Raw genomic sequence first — 12,969 nt, 5'->3', positions numbered from 1 at the left:
CCCAACTTGTCCATGCTGCCTCCTTTTTTATTAACCTCTAAACTAGTCCCAATTGCCTGCGTCTGGCCCATGTCCCTCTATAACCATCTTACTTATATAACTATCTAAACACTTTTTTTAAAAGACATAGTTGTACCCACCTCTACTATTGCCTCCATTAGGGAAGATGATGGCATAGTGGTACTGTCACTGGACTTGTGATCCAGGCTAATGCTGTGGGGACTCGGGTTCAAATCCCACCACTACAGATGGTGAAATTTTGAATTCAGTAAAAATTTGAAATGAAAAGCCTTTCTTCTGTTTTCAATCCTCAGATTGTTCCTAAAGTCTGTACCTGGCTGATTGAAAAGGCCCATCAAGATGGAGCGTCCTCACTAACCAGTGAGAACGTCAGCCTGCAGATCTCCGACAGTTCCAACTTGTCCTCCATCGAGAACCTCATGGCTTTGGTCAACGAATTGGAGAGCATGGAATGGACTTAGTGTAGCTGGAGCACTGGCCCCAAGAAATGGGCTTCGAATTTCTACAACTATCAACACTGTCAACCTGTTACGAAGGCTTCCTTTTAATCTCACATAGCTAAACAAATTCCCACCCAATTCCTACAATGCTTATTCAGAAGGATCTTCTAGAACTCGTCACTGTTTCCTAACCTTTGTGACTGTAAACTCTGGGTGAATCTTAAGCTTCATCTTTTTGACCTCAGAGGGATGTTTATTGCATCTTGCTTCTTTCTAGTTACTAGTCAAAGCATTTGGACTGTTTGCAAGTGTTTGAGAAGCTGGATCAGAAGTTGCTTCTCTCCCATCTGGTTAATGCTGATAAAGGAAAGCAACGTTCAGAAGATTAAAACTCCAAGTCCTCACATCGTTCTCCACAGTGCCATTTCCATTAAAGGCAGGCAGGCAGCAGCAGGAACTACTATTGGGTAAAGAAAGACACACTAAGCTACCACTCAGAAGGTCCATCAGTGCCAGTTCTTGTTATTTAAAAAAAACACACCATCATTTTGGGTGGAGATGTTCTTCTGTGGTTACTTGATTAACTCCCAGTTTGCAATATCATCCTGTTCAGGGTTGGTAGTAAGGGAAGGAGTTCACACTGCATGCCTTGAAAATTGCCTTTTTATTTTGAAAGTTTATTTATTAGTCACAACTGGGCTTACATTCACACTGCAATGAAGTTGCTCTGAAAAGCCTCCAGTTGCTACACTCCGGCGCCTGTTCGGATACACTGAGGGAGAATTTAGCAAGGCCAATTCGCTTAACTAGCGCATCTTTCAGACTGTGGGAGGAAACCAGAACACCTAGAGGAAACCCACACAGTCACGGGGAGAACGTGCAGACTTGACACAGTCAGTGACCCAGGCCGGGAATCGAACCCAGGTCCCTGGTGCTGTGAGGTAACAGTGTTTAACCACTGTGCCACCCAAAGCAAGTATTAGTTTCTGAAGTCTAAGTGTCTTTGAGAAGTAGGCACTGACTAGATTTGGTGTTGTGCGCTGCCCTGCTGAATGATAAATTATTTTCCCAGCGTTAAATAGAGAGCTTGAGTCTTTATCATAATGAGGAGGTGTCTACTTCTCACAGGCAGATGAGTCAATCTAACACTCAACGATGGATTTCCACACCAGACTAAAGTCCAACAGGTTTATTTGGTATCACAAACTTTTAGCGCTGCTCCTTCAGTTAATCTGATGAAGGAACAGCGCTCTGAAATCTCATGATACCAAATAAACCTGTTGGACTTTAACCTAGTGTTGAGAGACTTCTTACAGTGCCCACCCCAGTCCACATCACAAATTTTGAGGCAGAATCCATCATGGTGGATGAGCAGTCACTGAATGTGGGGCAAGCTTGATAACTGTTTATTTTTAATGTGATGCAATATCTTTAATGGGTGCTGCCTTTTATGAAAATGTTGACCTCTTGCAAGTCAAGTGATTTTTTTTTTAAATTTAAAACAAGAGTTAAAGGAGAAAACCTGACCATCCATCTCATCAGTGAGTTACTGATGGCTTGAATTCAGGCAGAGTAACCTGCACTGCTGAGCATTCAGAGAGCACTGGTTACAAAGAGTCAATAGTCCTCAGGTAGGGCGGAGGTAGAAATGTTTACAGCAAATGACTTAAGGGCTTCCGTGTAAACTGTGAATTAGGACCAATCTGTATTGATCTGATTAGCACTGTGTGACGCGGTAATCATCAGTCTGGAGAATTTTGCACTATTATCGATGATGAATTTCAATGACTCGTCGACAAGGATTTGCACAAGTATCAGGTTTATAGCCTAATTTTGCAGATTTTTGATATGTTAGAATTGCCTGTGTGACAGGCCTCTGCACACACTTTGGCCGGAATTTTACCGCCTCGCCCACTCCGATTCCGGCTCGCGGAATGGAATTCTCCGTTGGCCTCGGAGCGGGATTTTACGAGCCTAGCCCATGCGAGGCCAGAAGATACCAGCATTTTGTGTTTGTGCATCAATCGTTCCTTCCACAGCTCGCCCCCATTTCCCTCCCTGTTGACCAGAGTGGGGAGTGGTGGTGGTGTGTGGGGCAAGGGTGATGGGAGACTGGGTATACCGTTTCGGTTGATCAGCTGGCATGTTGAGCGCCCTTTTTTTTTTGCTGTCCAAGATGCCAGCAGATCTTTAACGCAAATGTCACTTATTAAAAAAAAAACCAGCTCGGGAGCAGGCTGATTAGATTCCATTTAAGCTTGTTGCTTGTTGGTCAGAGCAGAATCTGCTTGTGGCTATAATCAGGGAAGTGGCAGATGCGAGTGATTTTTGGTTACATGGCCATTCCCAAAATTGGCTTTGGGAATGGAATTGGTGCTCACTAGTGGAGATTGAAGTTGCTCCGTGGTCAATGATGGGATCATCGATCCCATTTTGTTCTACCAGATGTTGGTGGTAAATGCACAATTACTCCCATTTCCCAAAGAAATAGTTTGAGAAGGAGTTTATTGAGCTGCCGAGAAGATCAGCGTGTTTGATGAACTTCTAAGCTGAATTCTCTGAAGCAGGTGATGTGTTGTGGTCCGCACTCCAGGCTCAGAATGGTTCTTGCCCTGGGGGCAAGGTAATCTGCATTGAATCCATCAGGTAGCACTGATTGTAGTCCAGGTGCCAGAATCTCCCTGGGGTTAAGGGGAGAGGGTATCCGATGTGCATTCTGGACAGCCGCTATTTGGATTTAATATGACCCAAATATAAAGAAGGTGGAAGGGGGAGGGGAGCACAATGAGGAAGATGTACATTCCAAGTGGTATTTGTTGTCTCACTGACCACGAGGAGACAACCCCTGCAGTCCCCCCACCATCCAAACCACTTTAACCTCTGCACTGAAAATCTTTTTCTCAGCCCAGCAAAGCTTGAATCATCTCATTGGGGTTTGAAGGGTGAAGTGTACATATTCCTGTGTCTCTATCTGTATATTTTATATCTTTGTTGCTGTTTAAGATTGTTAGTTTATTAAAACATGGAGAAAAACTGCAAGTCTTGTGTTTCCTTGGATTCAGTAGTTATTTTCAGTCCTGTTTTGCATCATTTAAGCTGTTATGTTGGTATTCTTTGTGATTATTTACGGAAATTGTGCCCGATGTTTGGGGAAGGACTGACGTTCCTGGAGCCTGGCTGGTTCTCTGGGAGCACGGCCACGATCCAAGTTGTACGTCCACTGGGTTTCAACAGCCCTTGAATCTCACGTTATCAGGATGTGCCTCAGTTGTTTTAATTGTAGTCACTCAGATAATTTGTGAACAGCAAGATCCCACAGCCACAAGACAAAAAACTGTTTAATCTAGCTCCATCTGTTCCATATTTCTCTGAAATGTCACTAAATCTTTAGTCACTGCATATGCACAATATTACATTTAAAGGATGACACCACTCACCCTTAATATTGACCCTCAAACAGTGCTGACTCTTCACTACCTCCACTTCAACAGGTTAGCGCTCCCTCAGTGGTGACCCTCTGACAGGGCGGCGCTCCCTCAGTACTGACCCTCTGACAGGGCGGCGCTCCCTCAGTACTGACCCTCTGACAGTGCAGCACTCCCTCAGTACTGACCCTCTGACAGTGCAGCACTCCCTCAGTACTGACCCTCTGACGGGGCAGCGCTCCCTCAGTACTGACCCTCTGACAGTGCAGCACTCCCTCAGTACTGACCCTCTGACAGCGCAGTGCTCCCTCAGTACTGACCCTCTGACAGTGCAGCACTCCCTCAGTACTGACCCTCTGACAGTGCAGCACTCCCTCAGTACTGACACTCTGACAGGGCAGCACTCCCTCAGTACTGACCCTCTGACAGGGCAGCGCTCCCTCAGTACTGACCCTCTGACAGTGCAGCACTCCCTCAGTACTGACCCTCTGACAGTGCAGCACTCCCTCAGTACTGACCCTCTGACAGTGCAGCACTCCCTCGGTACTGGCCCTCTGACAGGGCAGCGCTCCCTCTGCACTGACCCTCCACTTGCGCAGTCCCTCAGTGCATACTGGGGTGTGCTGACCTGGATTTATTTGTATATTTATAACATTTTAACACAACCAATTATCCCACACCGCTTCACAGGAACATTATAGAACAAAACCAATGGGCAAAATTTGAAGATAATTGGCAAAAGTAACTACATAATGAAATGAGACAGTGTTTTATACATGGTCAAGATCTAGAATGATGCTGCCTCAGTAATGCAATCAGAACTTTCAGGCAGGACATGGATTCTTAACTGAAAAGGAAGAATGTGGAGGACTTGGGTTGTGGGGGAGTGACACTTGCTCCTTTAGAGAGTCAGCACACACACAATGGGTTGAATGTGCAGTAATTCCTGTGATTAGGAGTTAGAGAGGTTTAGGAAGGTAATTCCAGAGCTTGTGGAAGTTGGCAAGCTCCAGACTGTGACTCCATATGAATGTGTTTCATTAACACCCGTGTGAAATGGCCTAGCAAGCCTATCTGTTGTATTAAACTGATCGAGGTTGAAGAAGATCCATCGCAAAGATCGCTCTGTTAAAGCCGCAGTGAACTGTACCGATCTGTGGCACCAAGACAACAATTTATGGACAGATAGTGACAGTTATTTGGAAAACACTTTCCCAATGCTCTGTCTCCTGTATAAGGTGGGGGTTTAGCCTTATCTCCCAGTGCGGTGCTTCCTGCTGTCACAACACAGGCAGCACGAGCATGTTGCAAAGATACGACACTAGCAGACAATGACTAAGCACAGAGAAATATACTGTCAGCATAATTCAACCAAGATGACATCTGTCTGTGTGGAGTTTGCATATTCTCCCCATGTCTGCATGGGTTTCCTCCCACAGTCCAAGGATGTGTGAGTTAGATTGATTGGCTACGCTAAATTGACCTGAGTCTTAGAGGGATTAGTAGGATAAATAGGTGGGGTTACAGGAATAGGGTCTGGGTGGGGCAATGCAGACTTGATGGGCTGAATGGCCTCCTTCTACATTGTAGGGATGCTATGATTCTTGACCCATAAATTCACTGAAAAGGGGGAGGATCCACTTCTAACAGAGAGAGCGAGCTCTGTCTCAGGTACTAACAAGTCAGGATCCATTCCCACAGCCTGAATAGTCATTGTCATTCATTCTGAGTCATTCCACAACTGCAATAACAACAACTCGCATTTAAGTAGCAGAATAAACTGCCTTGAGGGGCTTTACAGGAGCATTATAAAGCAAGCTACATCAGTAGCCAAAGACACGACCAGTAAAGAGGGTATTTTAAAGGAGGAGCTAGAGAGATGGAGAAGTTTAGGGCAGGAATTCCAGAGCTTAGGGCCCAGGTAGTTGAAGGTGATGGTGAGTAAAATCAGGGTCACTCAAGAGGCCAGAATTAGAGGAGTACAGCGATTTTGCAGAATTGTACAGCAGGATAAGATTAATTCCAGGGGCAAGGCTCTGAAGGGGTCAAAAAAACAAAGCGGAAGTATTGTCAGACTGGGATCAGTCCAGACCATTGAATACTGGGTGAATTTCACTCCCACATATCACTTGGCTGCAGCTTAGTTACAAAACAATTAGATGACACTGCAAGTGAGTTCACTGGAAAATCGGATTGTGAGTCAGGGAAAATAATGTGGAGATGCCGGCGTCGGACTGGGGTGGGCACAGTAAGAAGTCTCACAATACCAGGTTAAAGTCCAACAGGTTGATTTCGGACCACTCCTCCTTCATCAGGTGAGCGAGTGACTCATCTCGTGATGGAGCGGGGCTCTGAAAGCTCATGACTCCAAATAAACCCATCGGACTTTAACCTTGTGTTGTGGGACTTCTTACTCAGAAGAAATAGGAAGGTCTGTGAAGACAGCCATGTGCCAGAGCCCACAGTCTGAGGAAATTCTGTGTACTGTTCTGGTGATGGGTAATGCCCTGACAAGGTTGTAGAGGAAATTTTAACCCGCCAAAAACATTTCACCTGCCAGGTGAAATGTTAAAACAAAATCCGACACGCCAGCAACCCACTCAGTTCCGCTTTGTATGGAAGTGGTGCTGGGAACAGATGACTAATCCAATCCCAGGAAATGGGTCAGTCATTTTAATATTGGAATAAAACTTCTTTAATACTGGCTGGCCTTGTTAACCATGCTTCGGGGAATCTTGTTCATCTGAAGTGAGGTCAGAGCTGCAGAATGGGATTGATGGATAACACTTGCAGCACAGTTTGAGGGTTAGGAGGAACATATCTGTTTACAGAGTTGAAATATCCTGCAATTGGCACCCTCCCAGCCCTCTCTGAAGACATCACATGGTTAGAACTCCAGGAATATGTCCTACAGGATTTCACAATCTTCACCATATTACGCAAGGAGTTACTTGCCCCAGCAAATCAGCAGGGAGCTGGGGCAATTCAGGTAACATAATCGCATGGATAAATGCCTAATTTTGTCTTGGTGTCACAATCGGGAGATTGGAGGATAAAAACCGAGTGAACAGTGCAGACAGGAATGGAATTTTCCCATCCGACCGGCCATGGGAATCAGACGGGGGGACGGGGAGGTAGACCATGCAAAGATTTGTTGATTTCGGACGGGGTTTTCCGGTTTTGGGGCAAGTGTGGCTGGAAAATCCCATCCGTATGTTTGACCTCGATCAACACAATGGGCAGTGTATTGCAATAGACATTTGCTAATCAAATTAAATGTAGGATGGGTATTTCACATAGGGATAGGCAAACCACGCCAACATTTCACACAGAAAGCTGTTGGCTTCTCGATCAACACAATGGGCAGTGTACTGTAACAGACATTTGCTAATCAAATTAAATGTAGGATGGGTATTTCATATAGGGATAGGCAAACCACCCCAACGTTTCACACAGAAAGCGGTTGGCTCCCTTTCTGCAACTGTAGGGATTCTATGATCCTATGGGGCACTGACCATGGATTTCCCCCACGAGCTTTTGGACACTGACTTGCAATGGAGTCTACAGGTGCTGACGCTCAGTGGTTTTGGCTTACATGGGCACTGACTCTCGGTGGGGTATGAGTTCCAGGGAACTGGCTGGCAGAGAGATACAGTGACTACTCATTGCCCGTTCACAACTTACCCAAGTGGCCATTATTCTGTGTGATTTTAGGCCACAGGTGTGTACAGGTTGACAATGTCTGTGTAGCACATCCATGTCCATCCCTGGATATATTGATATACTGGATATGTTAGCGGACCAGAGATGTGGATTAATAATCTGACAGGACATGAAATTCACGTTATTTGGTGAATTTGAGATCATTTAAAAATCTGATAGTTAAGAAGTTCACACAAATAAAAAGGGGCTATGAAGTTGGTGGGCTGTTTGTCACCTTTGAGAAGGAAACTTGCCGTCCTCACATATTCTAGCTTATCTTTGATTCAAATCCCAGCCCAAGGTGGGGAGTTTATAGCTACCTTCTGCATTCAAGCTGTTATAATAAATAAGAAGCAGAATATCTAAAACATGGGGGCACACTCTTAGGATAAGGGCAATTAGGACTGAGATGAGGAGAAATTCCTGTGAATGTGAGGTCATCCATTTTGGTAGGAATAATAGCAAAATGGGCTATTATTTAAGTGGTAAAAAATTGCAGCATGCTGCTGTGCAGAGGGACCTGGATGTCCTTGTACAAGAATCACAAGGGGTTGGCTTGCAGGTGGAGCAGGTAATTAAGAAGGCAAATGGAATTTTGTCCTTCATTGCTAGAGGGATGGAGTTTAAAAACAGCGAGGTTATGTTGCAGCTGTATAAGGTGCTGGTGAGGCTATACCTGGAGTACTGTGTACAGTTTTGGTCTCCTTACTTGAGAAAGGATATACTGGCACAGGAGGACTGCACAGGAGATTCACTAGGTTGATTCTGGAGTTGAGAGGGTCGGCTTATGAGGAGGGGCTGAGTAGACTGGGGCTACACTCATTGGAATTCAGAAGAATGAGGGGAGATCTTATAGAAACATATAAGATTATGAAGGGACTAGATAAGACAGAAGCAAGGAAGTTATTTCCACTGGCGGGTGAAACTAGAACTAGGGGGCATGGCCTCAAAATTAGGGGGAGCAAATTTAGGATTGAGTTGAGGAGGAACTTCTTCACACAAAGGGTTGTGAATCTGTAGAATTTCCTGCCCAGTGAAGCAGTTGAGGCTACCTCATTGAATGTTCTTAAGGCAAGGATAGATAAATTTTTGGACAGTAAAGGAATTAAGGGTTATGGTGAGTGGCGGCTAAGTGGAGCTGAGTGGACGAAAAGGTCAGCCATGATCTCATTGAATGGTGGAGCAGGCTCGAGGGGCCAGACGGCCTACTCCTGCTCCTAGTTCGAACATTCTTATGCTCTTCACTCAAAGGGTTAGTGAATATTTGGAATTCTCTACCCCCGAGACTGTGAATGTTCCATCATTGAATAAGTTTAAGGCTGGGATTTTTGATTTCTCAGAGACTGAGGGATAAGGGGAAATGGGTGGGAAAATGGAGTCAAAACTCAAGACTGGTCACAATTGTATTGAATGATGGAACAGGTTGGATGGGCCAAGTGGTCTACTCCTGTTCCTATTGCTTCTGTTCTTATGGTATGTCCAGTGCCCTCCTGATGATCTCCCTAATCTAATCCCTCCTCCTCCAATCTCTGGCCAGCCAATCAATACCCACCTGCCACCCTCCCCAATCTCTCCTCTCCCACTCCCCAGATGTAATTTGCTGCTGAAGACCTCACAATCTGGCTGGCTGGGACTAGAAAACACACTATTAAAATGTTAATCCAATCCTGCTGTTAACTTGGTAACCTGTGTGAGATCTCCCCAGCTTCTGGGTTTTGATAACATTGAACATCAAAACATAGTGACATTTTGGAAGGAATAATAGCAAAATGGACTATTATTTAAGTGGTAAAAAATTGCATCATGCTGCTGCGCAGAGGGACCTGGATGTCCTTGTACAAGAATCGCAAGGAGTTGGTTTGCTGGTGCAGCGGGTAATTAAGAAGGCAAATGGAATTTTGTCTTTCATTGCTAGAGGGATGGAGTTTAAAAACAGCGAGGTTATGTTGCAGCTGTATAAGGAAGCAGGAGTTGGCCATTCAGCCCTTCCAGCCTGTTATGCCATTCATAAGAACATAAGAAATAGGAGCAGGAGTAGGCCATCTAGCCCCTCGATCCTGCCCCGCCATTCAATAAGATCATGGCTGATCTGAAGTGGATCAATTCCACTTACCCGCCTGCTCCCCATAACCCTTAATTCCCTTGTCGATCAGAAATCTATCTACCTGTGACTTAAATATATTCAACGAGGTAGCCTCCACCACCTCAATGGGCAGAGAATTCCAGAGGTTCACTACCCTCTGAGAGAAGAAGTTCCTCCTCAACCCTGTTCTAAACTGCGCTCCCCCTCACCCTTGTTATTTTGAGGCTGTGCCCTCTAGTTCTGGTTTCCTTTCTAAATGGGAAGAATCTCTTCACCTCTACCCTATCTAGCCCCTTCATTATCTTGTAAGTCTCTATGAGATCTCCCCTCAGCCTTCTAAACTCCAACAAGTACAGACCCAGTCCACTCAATCTCTCCTCATAAGCTCATCTCCGGTATCAACCTGGTGAACCTTCTCTGTACTCCCTCCAAGACCAATACATCCTTTCGCAAATGAGGGGACCAAACTGCACACAGTACACTAGTTGCGGCCTCACCAGTACCCTGTACAGTTGCAGCAAGACCTCCCTGCTTTTATATTCTATCCCCCTCGCTATAAAGGCCAGCATTCCATTCGCCTTCTTGGTCACCTGCTGTACCTGCAGACTGGGTTTTTGATCACGATCATTATGATCATGGCTGGTCAACAGATTCATTACTGTGGATTACTAGAGATATAGAAGACCTGGTTAGGAAGAAACGAGAGGCGTATGTCAGGTCTAAGCAACTGGGAACAGAGAGAGCGTTGGAGGAATACAGAAAGAGTAGGAGGGATCTCAAACGGGGAGTTAAGAGAGCAAAGAGGGGGCATGAGATGGCTTTGGCAGGTAGGGTTAAGGAGAATCCAAAGACGTTTTACTCCTATCTTAAGAACAAAAGGGTGGCTAGGGGTAAAATCGGTCCTCACAGGGACAGACGTGGGGAATTGTGCTTAAAGGCAGAGGGAATGGGGGAGGTCCTGAATGAATACTTTGCGTCGGTATTCACGAAGGAGAGGGGCTTGATGTCTAGTACGGTCATTGAGGGAGCGGTAGACCAATTGAAAGATCTATCGATTACGAGGGAAGAGGTGTTAGGGCTTTTAGAGGGCATTAAAACCGATAAATCTCCGGGGCCTGATTGCATTTATCCTAGGCTGCTTAGAGAGGCGAGGGATGAGATTGCTGGGCCTCTGACGCGAATCTTTGTCTCTTCTTTGGACACAGGTGAGGTCCCAGAGGACTGGAGGATAGCGAACGTGGTACCGTTGTTTAAAAAGGGTAGGAGTGATAGCCCAGCTAACTATAGGCCACTGAGCTTAACGTCAGTGGTAGGTAAGTTGATGGAGAGGATTCTTAGGGATAGGATGTATGCGCACATGGAGCGTTGCGATCTGATTAAGGATACGCAGCATGGCTTTGTCAAGGGGAAGTCTTGCCTTATGAATCTGGTAGAATTCTTTGAGGAGGTGACGAAAACGGTTGACGAAGGATGAGCCGTTGATGTCGTCTATATGGATTTCAGCAAGGTGTTTGACAAAGTCCCTCATGGTAGGTTGGTACAGAAGATTAAAGCTCGTGGGATATGTGGTCAGGTATCTAGATGGGTAGAGAACTGGCTTGCAAAGAGGAGTCAGAGAGTAGTAGTGGAGGGGTCCTTTTCTAGCTGGTGGTCTGTCACTAGTGGTGTGCCGCAGGGCTCAGTACTGGGGCCTCTTCTCTTTGTAGTGTATATAAATGATTTGGAAGAGGGAGTAGGTGGTGTGACCAGCAAATTTGCGGATGACACCAAGATGGCTGGATTGGCGGGCAGTGAGGAGCAGTGTCTGGCAATACAGCGGGATATTGATAGGCTGGTTGATTGGGCAGATACGTGGCAAATGGAGTTTAATCCAGATAAATGTGAGGTGATGCATTTTGGCCGGAATAATGTAGGGGGGAGTTATATGATAAAGGGTAAGCCCACAAGGAGTATAGAATCACAGCGAGACCTGGGGGTGCAAGTGCACAAGTCTTTGAAGGTGGCAGTGCAAGTGGAGAGTGTGGTGAAGAAAGCCTATGGTATGTTAGCCTTTATAGGAAGGGGTATAGAATATAAGAGCTGGAGTCTAATGTTGCAGTTGTACAGAATGTTAGTTAGGCCGCATTTGGAGTACTGCGTCCAGTTCTGGTCGCCTTACTACCGGAAGGACGTGGAGACTCTGGAGAGAGTGCAGAGGAGGTTTACCAGGATGTTGCCTGGTATGGAAGGACTGGGTTATGAGGAAAGATTGAAGAAATTGGGGCTGTTTTCCCTTGAAAGACGCCTACTGAGGGGGGATCTAATAGAGGTATATAAGATTACGAAGGGTATAGATAGAGTAAACAGAGGTAAGCTATTTCCTATAATAGAGACATGTAGGACAAGGGGCCATGGACTTAAGGTGAGGGGGAAGAGGTACAACACAGATATTAGAGGGAGGTTTTTCACACAGAGGGTAGTGGGGGTATGGAATGCTCTGCCAAGTAAGGTGGTGGAGGCAAACACGCTAGAGTCCTTTAAGAGTAACTTAGACAGGCACATGACTGAGTTGGAGATGGGTGGATATAGGAGATCCTTTTAAATAAGGGTCATTAGCATTGGGGCGTCCCTGGTAATGTAAATGGGTATAGTATGATAATAATGTTTTTTCTCTTTTCATTCACAGGTTTTAAGTCGGTCCACCTCGTGTCCAACGAGGGGCATACACACGATGGGTCGTACTGGGGCTGCTCTTGGTTGTTCGAGATTGGCCTAGTGCTTCATGTTATTAGTGTGTGCCTAAACTGGACAAGATACTGGGCAAGATGACAGCTCAGTGACTGTCACTGATTGCTGTGCGGACACATGGATTTGGGCCGGTGTCTGTGGGAGTTTGCGCATTCTCCCCATGCTTGCGTGGGTTTTCTCCGGGTGCTCCGGTTTCCTCCCACACCCCAAAGATGTGCTGTTAGGCTGATTGGCAGGAATAAATTGTCCCTAAATCAGTTTCCCTCGATCTGAATGGCCATAAAACATTAGACAGGGGTTGTGGGTAGAGAGGTGGACTGGTGGTGTTGAGATGGCAGCGCGGGCTCATTGGGCCAAAGGGCCTGTTTCCCGGGCTGATATTGTTCTTTGTTCTTTGTTTGTATCCAGCCTTCTCCCCATTTCCCTTGATCCCTTATGCCACAAGAGCTGTAGAAACATCCTCACAGATCCCTCACCACAAATATCGGGGCCCGAGGATCCAACTGCATTCTTTACACTGGTTTCACTGTCCCTGAATTTGGGATCATAGGTATGCTGCTGAATAAAGACC

At 45.8% G+C, this 12,969-nt stretch overlaps 1 protein-coding gene across 2 annotated transcripts in view; it reads left to right on the top strand.

Annotated features, from left to right (window-relative positions):
* The window catches only part of irf7 (interferon regulatory factor 7), a 48,948-nt gene extending 45,458 nt beyond the window's left edge, over window positions 1–3,490 (top strand). For both annotated transcript variants that reach the window (XM_080190103.1, XM_080190102.1), the window contains exon 9: window positions 315–3,490. In XM_080190103.1, coding sequence (XP_080046229.1) covers window positions 315–482 — 168 coding nt within the window. In that variant the 3' untranslated portion in view covers window positions 483–3,490. The remainder of the gene's footprint in view (window positions 1–314) is intronic.
* Window positions 3,491–12,969: the final 9,479 nt, after the last annotated feature.

Source organism: Carcharhinus amblyrhynchos, chromosome 6 (genome assembly GCF_965287045.1).
Source record: "Carcharhinus amblyrhynchos chromosome 6, sCarAmb.v2.hapA, whole genome shotgun sequence".
NCBI lineage: Eukaryota > Metazoa > Chordata > Chondrichthyes > Carcharhiniformes > Carcharhinidae > Carcharhinus > Carcharhinus amblyrhynchos.
Note: the sequence above shows the minus strand (reverse complement) of the source record. Positions and strands in the feature narration are given on the sequence as shown.